Source organism: Lynx rufus, unplaced genomic scaffold, assembly GCF_022079265.1.
Source record: "Lynx rufus isolate CCGP_SWC_20201006 ecotype Redwood Valley unplaced genomic scaffold, mLynRuf1.p SCAF_3, whole genome shotgun sequence".
NCBI classification, from domain to species: Eukaryota; Metazoa; Chordata; class Mammalia; order Carnivora; family Felidae; genus Lynx; species Lynx rufus.
Genome location: NW_025814845.1, coordinates 33,043,101 through 33,062,132, shown reverse-complemented (window position 1 = coordinate 33,062,132; position 19,032 = coordinate 33,043,101). Strand labels below are relative to the sequence as shown.

Here is a 19,032-nt window from a genome sequence, read left to right as displayed (position 1 = left end):
TTCCACTGTCCAGAGCTCTTTTCTTCTCTGTAGCTGAGACACACAGAAATGAGTTATGCATCTAGGGAATTGGAGTAACTCCTTCTAGACAAAAGGGTGACATTGCAATTGGCACTATTACATACAGTGAGTCTTTTCTTTAGAAACTCAAACACGTTTAACAAATCAGAGTTTGGATATCCTGAAAGGGTACTGGGTACTCCACTAATTTCAATGAGAAGCCGGGGTCTGGCAAAGGGCATGGCAAATCGTTGTTAAACAAACGTTTATTTCATGAGTCAATGAAAATGGCCACAGCAAAAATTGAAAACAAAGGCAATTATACTAAACAAAGTTTATTGATTAACTCATAAACATGACAGTTAAAAATAAAAACACGTATAAACCATATGATTGACTTTAGTTAATAAAACGAGGCTCTCCCTGGGTGAGATCTCCGGCTAACCAGCACAGCTCTTACAGCGTTGAAGGCCGTTCTCGTTGCAAGCAGTGCACTTCAAAGCTTTGAAAGAGTCTGTAAAGCAGTTTCGAAACACTGACATCTTGCTCCCATGGCACACGGAGCACGGAAGAAAGCCAAAGCCTCCACAGGAGGGACACTCCTGTGGATGCTGCACTCTCTGTAGAGGGCGGCAGGGGGACAAGAGAGGACAGAAAAGGGGTTAGCATGAACAACTCAACCTGCCGTCCTGTCTGCCTGCATTGTGGATGGTCGTAAACAATGCTGGCTGTGGACTTGAAATCACCTACCATGTATGCAGAGACGCAGGGGGAAAGCTAGCTGAAGTTTTCTTTAATACCCCGTTGATGGCCATCAATAGCATAACCTTGTTTTGTGAAGACTGATACATTTTAGGTTAAAGGGTCCAGATCTCAGGAGATCTATCACACGAAAACATTTGGTTTGTTTACAAACCAAACAATTCAGGAAATGGTTATTTTCATTAGAGGGAAGTACTGTAACTTTCCCTTGAGTACCTCTTAACGGTTTAATACCTTTGTTTATAGAACAGTATCACTAATAGTGAGTCTGGAAAATCAAAACACTAAAAGCTGAGTGTGAAACAGCCACTATCAACTGAAGATTTATCGTTACATTGCACATTTGAATAATGCTTTGTTTTTTTAAAAGCACTTTCAAATGCATTATTGTATAGAATCGTCCCTCATGCCATCCTTTACACATACAGACACCTTTGACTGTAAAGCAGATATTCAGGCATCTTTATCCTTATTTTATATTTAAGGAAATAGGCATAGAAATCTTAAGGTATTTATCCAAGTCCATAAAATGCCCCACAATGGCTATCTGCCTTTCTACCTCAAGTAAAGATAAAATACTCTCCTACTAAAATGAAAGTAACCGTGCATTGTATTGAGGATAATATTTTGAAAATTATTCACACACATTTCTATTTCCCTCTTTGAGCACATATCCTTTGCCAGAGTTCACTAGTGGTATCCATCAGCAGTGGGGAGATTAGGAGCCATTACAGAATGAAGACGAGGTGAAAAGTGAATTAATACCGAGCTTCTGACTTGCAAAATAGGAGTTTGCAGCAATATTTGAAAGCTTGGCTTTGTGAAGAGAATAATTGCTAAAATAAAACTGGGAAATGTGAGGGGCGCCTGGGTGGCGCAGTCGGTTAAGCGTCTGACTTCAGCCAGGTCACGATCTCGCGGTCTGTGAGTTCGAGCCCCGCGTCAGGCTCTGGGCTGATGGCTCAGAGCCTGGAGCCTGTTTCCGATTCTGTGTCTCCCTCTCTCTCTGCCCCTCCCCCATTCATGCTCTGTCTCTCTCTGTCCCAAAATAAATAAACGTTGAAAAAAAAAATTTTTAAAAACTGGGAAATGTGAATCAATACACACACACACACACGGGCAGAAACACACTCAAACGTGGTTTATATACACAGACATACGGCTGTTCGCTGGAGATTCACAACTGCACGTACTAAAGTCTCCAAAGCAGCCAAATGAAAAGGAACCTGATTAACTGGGTTTAACCCACCGTTTCCCCAGCACTTACAGCTATGATAACTCTTTTCCCAGGAAACAACCATAATTCTCTCACAATTAGTACTTTATGGAATGTGCTTCGGGAAATAAACATTAAGGACATGATTGCTTCAAAATTTATGTCCCCACTTTTCAGATATGCACTTTTTGTATATAGCAAAGTTCACCTGCAATTATAGTTTGACTTAGCTATTATGTCAAGATGGCAAAATCCACATAATACCTCATTTTTAGCGGCACAGAATTACTTGATGGAAAGTAGTAGTTGGCAAACCGGATGACACAAAGAGAGAACTTTATCAAGACTACAGGTTCAAAACTCTTCCAAAAAGTTAGATTGAGTGTGTGTAGCAATTAGTTACTTTGTAGGCGGGTTTTTGTCATTTCTTTGTGCAAGTATTGACCAAAACATGGTATAGTGAATTTACAATTTTACATAATATTAAAATGTCTTTAGAAAATAAATTGAATAAAACCAAACCCAGTGATGGAAAAAGAGGGTAGTTTAAAAGCAAATTATAAGGAAAAAAATGTAATAAAAGCAAATTATAATATAATTAGTAAATAATGGTGTTCTTATCAAATTTAAAAACTATGATAAAATAGATAGATTCTTGACATTCACGAGAGCTGTGCCAGAAGTTTATATTAAAAATACATAATGACTTGTGGGTCACCTGGGTGGTTCAGTCAGTTAAGCATCCAACTCTTGATTTCAGCTCAGGTCATACCCTCATGGTTGTGAGATCAAGCCCCGTGTCAGGCTCTGTGCTGGGTATAAAGCCTGCTTAAGATTCTCTCTCTCCTTCTCTCTCTGCCCCTCCCTCCCATTTATGTACACAGGTGCTCTTTCTCTTTCTCAAAAAAATTATATATATATATATATATACACACACACACACACACACACACGCACACACACACACACATACAATGACCTACTGATCAGAACAGATATTGGGCTGGCCTAGGTCCTGGAGAAAGGACCTTTAGGGCCCCTGACTCTGGGATTTCACCCATTAGTGCTAGATTATAACTAGATCTGGGTTTCAAGTAGAATAGTATCATCAAATTTTGCAATTAAAAATACAAGATGCCTGGTTAATTTGAATTTCAGAGCGACTACAAATAAATTTTCGTATAGGTATATCCCCAACATTGCATGAGACATACAAAAACTAAAAATTATTTCTCATTTATCTGAGAATTAGATGTAAGTGGGCAGTCCATATTTAGTATGGCATCCCTCATAGAGAAGTTGCTGACAGGGAAGGTATGAAATGCTCAGTTGTCTTGGGAAAGCAGCTGATGTCTTGGAGCATAGGGTTGGAAAGATTCTGAAGGCATTTCCATTCTCAGTAAAAATTAGCTGCTTCAGCCATAAACTGAGGAGAGGAAAAGAATGGCATACATATTATATAGCGTCTATACCCAACTCTCACACGTGCCTGATTTCACAAACGAAGAAACAAAAACTCTTAATGACTATAAGAAATGTTTAGGTCACAGGGGAATTAGAAAATTGGAACTTGAGGAACTTTCTTCAAGAGCAAATCCCTTTGGGTGAGTACCTAGCAGTGCAATTGCGGGATCATAGGGTAGTTCTATTTTTAAGTTTTTGAGGAACCTCCAGACTGTTTTCCAAAGTGGCTGCACCAGTTTGCATTCCCACCTACTAGATATTTACCCAAAGAAAAGAAAAATACTAATTCAAAGGGATACAGGCACCCCAGTGTTTATAGCAGCATTATCTACAATAACCAAACTATAGAAACAGCCCAAGTGTCCTTCAAGTGATGAATGGATAAAGATGTGGTAAATATACATACAGTGGACTATTACTCAGCCATCAAAAAGAATGAAATCTTGTCATTTGCAATGACATGGATGGAGCTAGAGGGTATTAGGCTAAGCAAAATAAGTCAGTCAGAGAATGAAGAATGCCACACGATTTCACTCATATGTGGAATTTAAGAAATAAAACAATTGAGCAAAGGGGAAAAAAAAGAAGAGGGAGGCAAACCAAGAAACAGACTCTTAATAGTAGAGAACAAACTGATGATTACTAGAGGGGAGGTGGGTGAGGGGAAGGCTTAAACAGGTGATGGGGATTAAGGAGAGCACTCCTTGTGAGGAGCACCGGCTGTTGTTATGGAAGTGTTGAATCACTATATTGTACACATGAAACTTATACTACACTGTATGCTAACTGGAATTCAAATAAAAACTTTTAACAAAAGAGCAAATCTCATGGTCCTTTCTCTTTAGTAGTAGTTTTTCACCTTTATTTACATCCACAATAGTCTCAAATAACATATTACATGGGATCCTCAAACATAAAAGAGTTGAATGATAAATGCTGTGACCGAGGCAGAAGTGGGGGTGGCTCTGAGCGGGTCTTGAGCTCTCACTGCTCCATTAGCCTCCAGGTATCTCATTCCCGATACACCATCCAGTACAATCTACTCCATTGGTTCTTCTAATAAAAATAAATAATTCAGTCATCCCTAGCTATCTCCTTCAGAGAGCACTTTTGTTATAATGTTACAGTTTTGTTAGTCTGCGGTTCCAATTTAAAGAGTTCCAACAACGAGAAAAAACTGGCTTGTATTAAATGTATCAGATGCAGGTAAGTAGATGGTTGTGCCCCCAGTACAGGTGTTAAAGGGGCTAGAAAACTGCCCCAAACATGGACAACGTTCTAGGAAGGAGGAAGGAAGAACTGAGGTTAACAACAGTCATTATTAAAAGCAACAAAACAGACTTCCACTTTCAATGAAGAAGTCCACTGCAGAAACACCGAATTTCAAGCAACTAGCTCTTTAGTGCCCAGTTGCCCAGCAAAGTGAGAAACCATGCAGCCCTGGGTGAGAACAGCACACAGAGCACTGAGTTCACAGAATGGCCCTCCTTCGAATAGTGGTTTGGGTGGAAGCACGTCCCTTTGGGGTGGAATTCAAGAAAAAAAAAAAAGGAGTGAGAAATCATCCTCTCTTTTTACCTCTTTCTGTTCTCATACACTTGGCGAGAGACTTTAAAAAAAGACTCAGAGGGTGAGACACTGTCTCAGAGGGTGAGACATTTATTCATTCATTCCACAAATATTGAGTGTCTACTTGCCAGGCACTGTGGAAGGCACTGGGGATAAAGCAGTGAGGCCAGACACATCCCTGTTCACTTCATAGTAGCCCTCAGCCCTACCCTTAGCTTTGAATGGGTCCACGCCATACTGTGGTCATCGGAATTAAAACACACAAGAACTCCAGAGTCTCTCACAAAGGATCGACAGGATGAGGATGAAAGGGTAGAGCTCATGAATGATTGTCAAATGGATTTCCTTTGTAGCACAAACTCAAATTCAGAAATATAAAGAGATTTTCCTATTATCTAAAATAGAAGGAGGATGCTAATATCAAGGGCTTTCACTGTCTTCCTGGAGATTAGGAAATGGATGCACTTATTATTTTTAACCTCAGATTTACCTATTCCTGTTCTAGTAGAACTTGAAAGTCTCTTAAGTATTCCACTAAAGAGGAAGTAATTTACCTGATTTTCTGTAACCATAAATCTCGTCATCCAGATTGTTTATGAAGCAAATCTATCCATATAACAAATGTCAAAGAGGGCACACTTTGCATATAATCATCTCTGGATGATTTACCTCTGTCTATGTATTTTGTTTTAAACTACATTCAACAATTTAATTCAGAAAATGCTTAAGTGCCTGCTAAACACCTCTGTCTGATCAAGCTGCTAATAAACACAATCTTTGCTGATGATCAGAGTTCCCAGCATCCGTAATTTGCAGCCTTGAGAAAGAAGCCCCTGAACTAACTGTCGACACAGAGGAAAGTTGTGGCTTATAATCTTAAATTCATTAGCCTAAATATAGGAGTCTGATTTTTGAACCCAGTGTGCTGGACTGCCATAAACCTACTTAAAAAGATGTTCAGATTTCAGAGAGAGGCAGGCAGAGTACATGGCCTGATTTCCCAGGTGAGTCAGTGGTCTCTGATGCTTCTATGAATATGCCGTGGCCACCGCACCCCCCGCCCCCCCGCCCGCACTGGGAGGGTCACCATCCAGAACTGTGCTTCTCCAGGGAGGGTTAAGACAGTGTCTGATAGCATCAACGTCCTGCAAAAATAGCCTGTGCCATTCTAGCATCCTCCGTGTGTAGCTGAAAACCTTGTGTTCTTCGCGAACAATGAATAAGTAATCACCAGCCCTCAGGGGAGAGTCAGATTTTACAAGAAAAAAAGGACACGAAATGGGCATATGTTGGCAATCTCATTAGAAATGACAAGAATGTTTGTTCATAACTTTAAAAAAAAATAGCAAGGCAAGAGCTTACTTGGAGCTTCTCTACCATCTGCAATCTTTAATTCAGTATCTGCCATAACCAGGTGTTTGCTAATACATCTCAAGGCTCCCCGGGCTTCCTCTGTGTGAACACCAGCAGGATCAGCTATCCATCATGGTTATTGTTTTAGGGGAATCGTAGACACTTCTTTGCTTCTAATCTCCAGCTTGTTTATTAATATAAATAAATAAATAAATAAATAAATATTACTAAAATGGTGTTTTCATTTCATCCTTTCACTCAAGCATTATCCTACATAAAATAATTATTTTTCTCTTCCTTTTCATCAGCTCACTGCTTTGCCTTTTCAAAAAAGGAACCTTGGATGAAAGAGGATTCATTCATCTTTTCACTTAACAAATATTTATTGTCTGTTATTTGCCAATCCCTGTTCTAGGCACTAAAGGTACAGAATAGAACAAAAGAGACAAGGATCTTGTGTCCACATGGAGCTCACACTATATTAGCTCACACTATATATTAGGAGCTCACACTATATATATCAGGAGCTCACACTATATACCCTGCAAATTCCGTCTCAGGAACAGAATCCTCCCAGGTGCACCTAGCTCCACTGAACCCAAGTATCCACACTAGCTATTGTTATATTTCACTTGCTTCTGCTGGCTTTAGCCATATCCTCATGTTTAAATCTACTGACAATTTTCATCAATGAATCAGGCCCACTTGACTTCCCAGAGCAATGTTCACTTGGGCTGGCTGTATGCTAAGATGCTTCGACTTGGAAATTTGAAATTATTTGTTGACTCCATTCCTGATGGCCCAACCATAACTGCTACCTCTCTTTCTTCACCATCATTTGGAATAACTGTTAAAAACTGGGACCTGAATTATGAGGACCAGGATAGTCATCATCTACCATGTAGTACGAACTAACAGCAAACTAGAACTTGGCAAGATCTGTCTGGTTTCTCTCTAAAGTTATCACCAATTTACCCATCTTTCAGGATGGCCTCCCCTCTAGTTTTGGAGTCCAGTGTTAAAGCCTAGTCTGTTCCCTGGACCTCATACTCTGTCTACCTCACAGCCAACTTCTCACTTGAGCTTTGGGTCCTACCACATATGGTCAGATTTCCCAGACAACTACATGCCACTTAATTTGAGAGTCATGGAAGCATAGATTCATGCTTACGACCATGGGTTTTGAAGTCAGGGTGATTATAATCATGAATCAAACACTGTCTGTAAGGTCTTCAGAAAGTGATTTCTGTGCCTCCATTTCCTGGTTAGTAAAAAGGGGATAATAATAGAAACTGACCTGCAGAGTTGTTGTGACGTTTCAATGACTTAATACATACAAAACATCAAGAATGTTACTTGCTACATAGTAAAGACTCCAATGTTTCCAACCTCATGAATATTTAACTCCTACTCCACTGCCAAAAGTCAACGTGAAGAATGGGATGGGTTTAGACTGGAATTTTGCATCCCTTATCCACTTTTCCTGGCTCTTCCAACTGCCTCTCTTGAGGGTCAATATCTTTACCTAGGCTAGTGTGCCTTAAGCCCTAGCTCCTCTCACAGGCAAATTAGGGCTTTCTTTGGATGGCTACAATTTCTCTACCAGTTTTGTTACATGTGAAAAGCAGCCCAACAGAGTTATAACACCTTACAGCTCCTACAACAGCAGAAGTCAGTACCACACAATTCTTTTCAACATCATGAATAGTCTTAAATGTCTGCACCTTATTTATGCCATCTGTAGAATGGAGACAGATTTGATGAAGAGAAAAAAAATCTTCTTTCCAAAATTCTTTGAGCTGAGAGACAGAGGTTATGTTATATAGCATGATGGTGTTCACCAAGTTGCAGAATTAAGGGATTGTAGACTCAAAGAATAAAAGTCCATGAAGAGCTAAGCCGATCATCAATCTTTAAAAAGAGTAATGAGAGAGATTTACCCTATATGACTCTAAAAGATGCTGTTAAGCCACAGAAATAAAAACAGGATGATATTGCTACAATAAGACTGGCAAAGGAACTCAGTAGAGAGTCAAACCAAGACCCAAGTACACATGGGGATTTATTATGATATAAAATTGGCACAACAGAGCAATAAAAAAAAATAGTAGATTATTTAGTAGCTGGTTTGGGGAAGCTATCTCATCATAAATAAGAAAATGCAAGTGCATTCTGTATGAAGTAAAGACCTAGGTATTAAAAATTATAAAGTTAATAGAAGGGAATGCAGGATAATATCTATGTAACGTTAAGATAAAAGATTGGGGCGCCTGGGTGGCGCAGTCGGCTAAGCGTCCGACTTCAGCCAGGTCACGATCTCGCGGTCCGTGAGTTCGAGCCCCGCGTCAGGCTCTGGGCTGATGGCTCAGAGCCTGGAGCCTGTTTCCGATTCTGTGTCTCCCTCTCTCTCTGCCCCTCCCCCGTTCATGCTCTGTCTCTCTCTGTCCCAAAAATAAATAAACGTTGAAAAAAAAAAAAAAAAGACTACTTCGTTATGAGGAAGCATGATCAATTTGATTATATCAGAGGATTTCTGTTGGGTGACGGACATCATGAAAGAAACTGAAAAAAGGAAAGGAAACATTGACAATGACTAAAACAAAGAAAACATATATTTAGAATGTAGAAGATTCTTCCAAAACTCAACCAAGGAAGAAAAAAAAAAGACAATTCCAAGACTTTTACAGGGAAGGTATAAGAATACACAGTTTACACAAGAAATTTAAAATGTTTTTAATGTTTATTTATATTTGAGAAAGAGAGAGAAAGAGAAAGAGAGAGTGCAAGGTGGAGAAGGGGCAGAGAGAGGGAGACAGAATCTGAAGCAGGCTCCAGGCTCTGAGCTGTCAATATGGACCCCAACATGGGGCTGGAACTCATGAATTGGGAGATCATGACCTGAGCTGAAGTCAGACGCTTAACTGACTGAACCACCCAGGTGCCCCAAGAAATTTAAAATTTAACAAGCATACAATGGGACACTCAAACTCAGTGGTAATCAGAAAAATGTAAATTAAAACAATAAGGCAATATATCTTCACACCTACTACCCTAGCAAAAACTATAAAACAGTAAATTAGAGAACAATGTAAAATATTGTCAAGAATCGTGGGGAGGAAGAACGTGGGAACACCTAAAAACGTCTTTCCCTACAACAGGGAGTATTTGAAAGGTGCAACCAGTCCAGAGAGCCATCTACTTGGAAAATTAAGTGTATGCTTAAGCAATTTCTACTCCCAGAGAAATCCATAAGGAACATGTTCAAGGTTGTTCCTGGAAGCAGTGTTTGAGGAGGGTACTGAATGACATCTGGGTATCCATCAATGGAAAAGCAGGTAGATAAAAAATAGTGGGTAGGCACCACAGAGCTGCACTGTCCAAAACAGGAGCCACTAGCCACATTTGGCTATTTAAATTTAATTTTAAATCAAATAAAATTAAATAAAATTAAAATTTCAGTTTCTCAGTCACACTAGCCATATTACTTGCTATAACAGTGACTATAAAGTGCTCGATAGCCACATACAGCCCATGGTTACCACTTTGGACAATACAGATATGTTTCCATCATGGAGTAGTTAGAAGAAATGTATTAAATGTTCACATAGCAACATACATGGTCCTTAAAAACATAGTGCCTAGTGAAGACAATTTGCAACAAAATAAAAAATATTTGTGTAAAATATTACACAACAAAAATGCAATGCTGTATTACATAACAGCATGACACAAATTAAAAATGTATGCAGAAAACAATAATGCACATTAACCAAGTTAAATCATTTAAATAAAAGATATGCATTAACCTAAACTCATGGTTTCAGGGGGTTGGAGTCGAGTATAGGGACAAAAAGAAAGAAAGAAGTCCATCCACACAGATTTTCAAGCTGAGAGGAGTTGCTGACTATATAGTCCATGCCCTCACTGTGTTTGTCCTTCTGGAAGAAATCACAATAGGGGGGCGCCTGGTTGGCTCAGTCGGTTGAGCCTCCGACTTCGGCTCAGGTCATGATCTCACGGTTCGTGAGTTCAAGCCCCGCGTCGGGCTCTGTGCTGACAGCTCGGAGCCTGGAGCCTGCTTCAGATTCTGTGTCTCCCTCTCTCTTCCCCGCTCATGCTCTATCTCTCAAAGATGAATAAACGTTAAAAAAAATTAAAAAAAAAAAAAGAAATCACAATAGGAATGAAACATGATTCCTAAAACCAAGGAGCCCTTGGTTCGTTTGGGACACCCATCAAATACCCAAGGAAAGGTGATACACAAGTCAAAGGATTGTGGTAAGCACCCAACAGGAAGAGGGTTATAAAAATTCCAAGGTGCGAGAGACCAGGAATGATCTGGGGAAGAAAGGATACTGTAAGATGGGCCTTGAAGATGGTGTAAGTAAATGAGGACCTGGAATAAGAGCATTCTAGGCAGACAAAACAGCTTGCACAAAGAAATGGTAGGAAGAAGCCACAGAGAGTTGTCTCTTGCAACTAAAGAACAAAAAGTGGTAGAGAATCAGAGGTGAGGTCAGTGGAGGAGACTAGACCAAGAAGAGCTGGCAGGGCTTATAGATACTGGGTGCCCATATTGCCTAATTCACCTGGGAATGTCCTGGTTCATGTGTGCTGTCCCAGAGAAATCATTAACACACCCTCTTTACTCTCAAAGTGTCCCAATTTGGGCCAGAAAAGATATGGCCTTCCTACCTATGGAGAGAAACAGGCTGATAATATAGTTTAGCAGAGGACTTTCTGGTTCCATATTGATTTGATACATTACATATTTGAACATGCATTTCTCTGATGCTACGATTGTAAGTATTGGAACAAAATTAAAGTGTGCACTTTAGGAGAAATAATTTTTCTGAAATCTTTAGAAATGATAAGCTGGTCCGTGGGAAAGATAATTTAAATGAAAAATTGTAAACGTGCTTCAAGACAATTGCCTGATTCTGAAACACCTCATCAACAGCTCTATTACAGAGAATTAGGCTCTAATAAAGCTGACTGGGATTCTCACCTAATACTATGAGGTAGGGAGAAGCTAACACTAAAGTCACTCTAGCTGGAGCAAACCTAATGGCAGGTGATACCAAATGAAAACTGCCACACGTATCCCATTACGTATTTGTAAGAACATGGGGAGAAAAATTCAATTAGGAAAACTCAATTACAATCAGAATGTGTTTTAACATTTTGATTACTAAAAATAAGTTGCTAAAAGCACAATTACCTCAATTTTGGTTAAGAGGTCTTGCAGTTCTCCTGATTCATTCATTGACAAAATTTTCTCAGCACCCTATTAACAAGAAAGGGTGGGGTGGGGGAAGAAAATCCATTTTGTTAGTATTGGAGAAAACAAAGTTCTAGCCAGGAGAGCTTAACCCACAAGATATTGAACACCATTCTTCCCTCATAAGTAAATTTACAACCAGGAGGCCAAAGAAGGGAGGAAATTTCTTTTTTCCTCCATATATTCTCCCATTTACTAAGGCTTAGTGGGAGCAAGAGGACGACTGCCAGCAGAAGGTGAGAGCTGGGAATCCCACAAATGTCAGATTATGTCCAGATATGGAAGGTTCCAGCACACCCTTCAGAGTTGTTCAGAGAGCCTGAAGGCAGCTCTGCCATCTGGGAAAGGAAACCATTGAGCAAACTCCCAGCCTGGGCTGTCTCCACCCTATTCCCAGTGGTGTTGACATGACCCTCCCTTCACATGTAGAGATAGCGGCAGCTAATAATACTAATAAAATTAATAACCACTGACACTAATTAAGCACACATTATGAGCTGGGCACCCAACATCATCTAATTTGAAGTGGTAGGCTCTATTAATAGCACAAAGTGAGCCTCAGTGAGATTAAATAACAATGCCAAGGCCACCCCGAAAGGAAGCAGAATGGGAATCTGAACACAAGCAGGGAACTCACTCCAGAGCCATTGTTTTTAACTTCTAAAACTTTCCTATGAAAATGAGAATGGGGGCAATGTATGCACTTTCCAAACAAATCATAGTGTTTCTTCTAACTACCTGATTTTCCTTTCTTTCCAGCCTCTTCTTACATTCTCCTGCTCGATTTTCCTTTCCTCGATAAGGAAGGAAATTATTTCTGATCAAAGGCAGAGACCATGTGTGCCTTGTTCACAACATCTCCCTGGCACGGAATAACAGTTGTTGGCACAGAATAGGTGTTGAATCAGTTTTTGATTGATCAACAAAACGGGGAGAAATAGCACCACACAATAAATACTTCTTGGGTTCCTATTTGTGCTGGGCAGGATGGAAAACAAAAACTCACTTAAGATATTTAAAACGTCCTGGTTCATAAGGAGGTCACTATAGACTTTTATGTAAACGTGCAACAAAGTAAACCACAATGCAGAATGGGAAATAGGTGTTGGAACCAGGCTCTGGGGCCACAGCAGTCTCTGGCCAGAGACGGGATCAGCCATTTGCTCCAGGAAAGATTCCTAGTCTTGGACCTAAAGCTACTTTCTTGAACTGGAAAGTCATTAAGCCTGACTTTACATCATTGAGTGGAAAAAACAGCAGCCCAGCTAATCTGTTCTAGGATGTAATCGACTCCAGCCTGTGGAGTATTCTTGGCAACAGACTCTAGAGCTAAGGGGCAAAGGGATAAACAGGTTTATACAAGCTATCATCAACATGCCAATCCGGTGAAAATGAAAGCTGGTCAGTTTCCAAGGTCTGTGGGAGGATACCCATCGCTCACTGGGTCCTGAGTGCTAGCGGGCCAGGCTTTACTACAGAACAGATTACCTCATCCACCACCTTTGTTCATGGCTCAATGGAGTGTGTGACGTCCCTGGCAGGCTTCCAAATAGGGGCTAGCTGTCCCATCTGTCTGGACTACTTGAAAGACCCAGTGTGGGCATAACTTCTGTCTCTCTTGAGTCAGTCTGTCCTGGAAGGATCTAAATGAGACTTTACCCTGTCCATTTTGCCATTATTGTTCTCCAGGAAGGAAATTCATAAGCAATCCCCAGCTGGGCAATTTGATGGAAATCGCTAAGCTACTATAAATAAGAAGAAGCCAGAGGAAGAAGAAGGAAGAGAAGCTCGTATGTGAAAAGCATAATTAAGTGTTGGCCTTCTTCTGTCAGAAGGACTGGAAAGTTTTGTCCACAGTGTAGTTTCTCCACTGATCACTGGAATCACTGCATTTGACCCAGAGAGAAGGCTGTTCCCCATCACAGGAAAAGATTGGAGAATTGCACTGAACCAGGGAAGGAGAGAGTGGAACAGGTAGAAAAGGGGATAACTGTGCAAACCAGAAAATCATTGGAACTGAAGAAGAAATAGAGTCTGAGTTCGAGCAACTTATGTGGTTTCTCAAAAATGAGCAAGAGACTGTTCTTTGGCAATGACAAGATGAGGAAATGGATATTTTAATGAAACGAAATGAAAACCTAACATTTTAAAAGCATCTTTCCACATTAAAACATCTATTAAAGGAGATAGAGGGAAGATATGCAAGGTGAAAACTGGAATTACTGACAGATGTTAAAACTATCTACCATAGATATAAAACCTTAAAGTCCCCTGAACCTTTTTCATGGCAATTAAAGGAATATGGCAAGAAGGAGGTGGAGGTGGAGAAGGAGGTGGAGGTGGAGGTGGAGGAGGAGGAGGAGGAGGAGGAGGAGGAGGAGAAGGAGAAGAAGAAGAAGAAGAAGAAGAAGAAGAAGAAGAAGGGGAGGAGGAGGAGGAGGAAGAAGAAGAAAAATAAGGAGGGGGCGGGGAGGGGAGAGGGAGGGGGAGGAAGAAAAGAAGTGTCAAATGGGTGATGCAGAAAAGGGCAACTAGGAAATCATAACATGGGGGAAACGGATCTGCTTATTGACGGCAGAGAAGGCTTTCTGAGCTTGGCAGAATTTGATCTGGACCTTGAAGCTTAGGGGAGGTTTCTAAGATGAGGTAGGCAATTTTTGTAGTGATGTATAGGAGCCTTTAGTTCTGGGTTTTATTTTACTTCAGTTTATCTCATAAAATTCATGTCACCTTAATCACCATCAGAAATGTCAACTTGATATATTAAAAAGCACTAGGAATTAACACACAGGGCTACAGAGGATATATGTAACTGTACAAGGCAGGTTATATTCTTTAGTTTGTGGGTGGTTTGGCCAGGAGGACAGAAGAGACATACCTAAAGCAAGACCCAAAGTGATGGAAGCACCAAACAAAACATTAAACTCTAAAATGTAGGAATAACTGGTAATATTTTACTTTTGCTGCATTCTATTTCTTTTAAGAGTCAGCCACGCTAAAATGGGAAAAGCCCCTGGGGACTCTGGTCCACCAACTAAAGCAGCAAGGGAATAGATCATTTTTCTACAATGAAAGAAAATGCACCACATGACCCCAAGCAAAACGAATGCACCAGAGAAGCTATCAGGCATCTGCTTTCCAGCTCTTTTCTTCTCTCAGCTGTCCGCGTTCCTTAGCCAGTTGTTTAGAATCCGATGCAGAGACCAGGAAAGGCCTTTCTCATTACCCATCAATACATGAAATTTGCCCTGCCTCAGCCAAATAATTCCAGCATCATCAACACGACAAGAGTAGATTCTACGTTTCAATAGAAACACAGGCTTTGCTCACATTAAGCAACGTACCCAAACTCTGTTCAAGACACACCTGGGGTCTGGTGCACAGGTGGCATACCAAGTGCCGAAGGTGGAGAAAATTCTCTGGAACAGAGACCTGAGCGCTGAGTACTTGCTCCCTCTCTCAACTGCTGCTACTCAATATAGCATCCACCCACAACTCCACCTGGCCCGCCCCCAGATCATTTCCTTGGAAGGAGCCCTCTGTTCTTTTGCCAAGTACTGAACAGAAACAAGAGTCAAAATCCCCTGCTTCCCCACTGGGTTCCAAGTCCCCAACCTCCACCTGACCTGTCCTTGCTGAACTGAAGTGCAAGATTTTACAGGGCAGGACAAGGAAATCTCTGCCCTCTCTGCTCCTAAGCAGCAGCAGCAGCAGCAGCTGAGGCAGGATAGGGATCTCAGCCTTGCTGGCAAGTGTCAGGGAAAATGAGGTTCCTCCCATCCTGAGGCTTGGATAGCGCTCAACCTGCCCGGCGCTGCTCTGCATTTACCCAGTCCAAAGCTCTCATTCCCTGCAGCTTTCCACCACAGACATTCTAATTATTACTTGGTCTATAAAGACACTTGTGTGCCCAAAGAAGAGAGCGTATTTTTTTTAATTATTTTTTTAATGTTTATTTACTTTTGAGTCAGAGAAAGTGTGAAGCGGCAGAGAGGCAGAGAGAGAAGGAGACAGAATCTGAAGCAGGCTCCAGGCTACCAGCTGTCAGCACAGAACCCGTTGTGGGGCTCGAACCCATGAACAGCGAACAGCGAGATCATGACCTGAGCGAAAATCAGACACTTACCCGACTGAGCCACCCAAGCACTCTGAGAGCGTATTTTCTTTTAAGTATTAACATTCTTAGGGGATAATCTTTTCCCGCTTGGTATTTGGTTAAGAGTATCACATGAGTTTGTTAACTTTTACAATGTAAGTCTATTATTCAGTTCCATGCAAGTAGAAATTAATCTTTCTATTATTGGCATAGTTTGCCAAGACTTCCAGGATACCTATGGAAATATTTCTAATGCATTTTTCAATTGATTCAGAACCTTTTTTTCTGAAAATTAATTTAATCCTGAAATTAATGATACTAGTAATATGCTAGGTGCTTTACAGACATTGGCTTTTTTAATCATCAGTGCAAGATAAGCATTATTATCGCTCTTTTTTTTTTTTTTTAAAGAAGAAACTGAAGTTTGAAGAGAATAAGGAACATGCCCAGCACCTTTTAGTTAGTCAATACAAAGCCTGTCCAGATCTTGAACTCGGGTCATATTGTCTCAAAACATACATTCTTTCCATTGTTCCATGCATGCTGCCTGCTCACTGATATAATTTATTAGTGAAAAAATGGTACAGATAGCTCCCAGTCTGAGTAACATGACAGTCTGTGTTGGGATTCACTGTTGACATGGGTCCCAAAAAAGCCAAGTGAATGAAAGCCTTCACTGCAATGACTCCAAACTGGATGAATGTGTCAGAGAAGCTAAGGAACATCTCTATTGTTTTTTTACTTCAGTGTCAGGTATTTTTGGTTATTTCAAATACATTGCATATTCCAGAAAAGGACTTAGTTCATTATAAACTCCAATATATGAAATTAGCTCTATTCTCAAATTCTTTCCCCCTTAAAATTCTGAGCAGTGAGCTGTGACATGTGAACAAGTCACTTTACTTCATATGTAACAAACTTCCCAGAGATCAGACAGTCTACATAATCTTTTGTCACATGAATCACCAAAAAAGAGACCCACACCTTCAGGCAACAAGAACAGGTTAAGAAAAGACATCAGCCCCTGCTGATTAGGGCTGCTGGACACTCACCCACCATTTGTGATCCATGAATGTACAAAAGTGGCCACCATACTCATTTGTACTCATGTCCATTCATTTATTTCCACATTCAACACAATTCTGAGTCTCCATTATGGGTTAGGCATTGTGCTAAGTGTTTGAGATATAAACAATAAGCAAAAAAAAAAAAAAAAAGACTCCCTGTTCCTGAGAGAATGTAAAATCTTTTGGAGTAGACAGATGTTAAACAAAAGGTCATACAAATAAATGTAAATTATAACCGTCATAAATACTACAAAAGAGTTGTTGGTACAAGATGTTGTGAAAGTGTATCTAATAAGGTGCGATTAACTTAATCAACAAGATTAGGGAAAACTCCATCAAGTAATGATTAAGTTGTTATCTTTATGATCGATAGTAGGTAACTGAGCACATAGATAGAATGAAGGAAGGAAATTAATTAGAGCAATAAGGTTACCAAATATCATATGTACATGATCCTTCGTGGTCACCATTTTCTTTCATTCAAAATAAGAAAAACTAGGTTCAATGAACCTGCCTATCAGATTCTGCATAGTGTTTTGGACTGGTGCCCTGGAGGAAACATAGGTAAGATACCGGGCCACAGGGTCAGTGATCTATTTTACCAATAAGATGAGGAAAAGTTTAGATTGGTATAAGCCAGCTTGGATTCACCATACTCTTCTAGATCTCTGTGAAGAGTTATTAGGCCAAGGGTTTCCTTGCCCATCATCAAAAAAACGATATAAACAAATACAGACATTTAAGTATTTTTTCTCAAGAATTACTTAAAATCACACATACAGGCGTTAGCTGCCTTCAGGCTGATATACCTCCACGCTAATACCCAGGCTCTGAGATTCCACATAGGACACAAATGTTTGGAAACTATTGACCTGAAATTTTTGAGAGGTCCAGAAGAACTAAAAATAATGTTCTCATTAACCGAAACCAAACAGAATATTTTTTAATTTATTTTTATTTTTTTAATTTACCTGCAAGTTAGCATATAGTACAACAATGATTTCAGGAGTAGATTCCCTAATGCCCCTTACGCATTCAGCTCCTCCCCCTTCTTACAACCCCTCCAGTTACCCTCTGTTCTCCATATTTAAGAGTCTCTTCTGTTTTGTCCCCCTCCCTGTTTTTATATTATTTTTGCTTCCCTTCCCTTGTGTTCATCTGTTCTGTGTCTTAAAGTTCTCATATGAGTGAAGTCATATATTTGTCTTTCTCTGACTAATTTCGCTTAGCATAACACACTCTAGTTCCATCCACGTTGTTGCAAATGGCAAGATTTCATTCTTTTGATTGCCGAGTAATACTCCATTGTATATTTATACCACATCTTCTTTATCCACTCATCCATTGATGGACATTTGGGCTCTTTCCATGCTTTGGCTATTGTTGATAGTGCTGCTATAAACACTGGGGTGCATATGCCCCTTCAAAACAGCACGCCTGTATCCCTTGGATAAATACCTAGTAGTACAATTGCTGGGTCGTAGGGTAGTTCTGTTTTTAATTTTTTGACGAACCTCCATACTGTTTTCCAGAGTGGCTGCACCAGTTTGCATTCCCACCAGCAGTGCAAAAGAGATCCTCTTTCTCCGCATCCTCACCAACATTTGCTCTTGCCTGAGTTATTAATGTTAGCCATTCTGACAGGTGTGAGGTGGTATCTCATTGTGGTTCTGATTTGTATTTCCCTGATGATGAGTGATGTTGAGCATTTTTTCATGTGTTGGTTGGCCATCTGGATGTCTTCTTTGGAGAAGTGCCTATTCATGTCTTTTGCCCATTTCTTCACTGGATTATTTGTTTTTTGGGTGTGGAGTTTGATACATTCTTTATAGATTTTGGATACTAACCCTTTATCTGATATGTCATTTGCAAATATCTTCTCCCATTCCATCGGTTGCCTTTTAGCTTTGCTGATTGTTTCCTTCGCTGTGCAAAAGCTTTTTATTTTGATGAGGTCCCAATAGTTCATTTTTGCTTTTGTTTCCTTTGCTTCTGGAGATGTGTTGAGTAAGAAGTTGCTGCAGCCAAGATCAAAGAGGTTTTTGCCTGCTTTCTCCTTCAGGATTTTGATGGCTTCCCGTCTTACATTTAGGTCTTTCATCCATTTTGAGTTCATTTTTGTGTATGGTGTAAGAAAGTGGTCCAGGTTCATTTTTCGCTGTCCAGTTTTCCCAGCACCACTTGCTAAAGAGACTGTCTTTATTCAATTGGATATTCTTTCCTG

General features: G+C 40.2%; 2 protein-coding genes across 2 annotated transcripts in view; one reads left to right on the top strand and one right to left on the bottom strand.

The window, feature by feature from the left end:
• Positions 1 to 365: 365 nt before the first annotated feature.
• The window catches only part of GRXCR1 (glutaredoxin and cysteine rich domain containing 1), a 127,543-nt gene continuing 108,876 nt past the window's right edge, over positions 366 to 19,032 (bottom strand). Inside the window, exons 3-4 of the mRNA XM_047092416.1 lie at positions 11,586 to 11,651; positions 366 to 620 (exon numbers count right to left, since the gene is read on the bottom strand). Coding sequence (XP_046948372.1) covers positions 441 to 620; positions 11,586 to 11,651 — 246 coding nt within the window. The 3' untranslated portion in view covers positions 366 to 440. The remainder of the gene's footprint in view (positions 621 to 11,585; positions 11,652 to 19,032) is intronic.
• TRIM61 (tripartite motif containing 61) lies at positions 13,162 to 13,676 on the top strand. The gene is given in 3 exon segments (XM_053722196.1): positions 13,162 to 13,238; positions 13,240 to 13,491; positions 13,493 to 13,676. Coding segments are annotated over 3 exon segments (513 nt in total).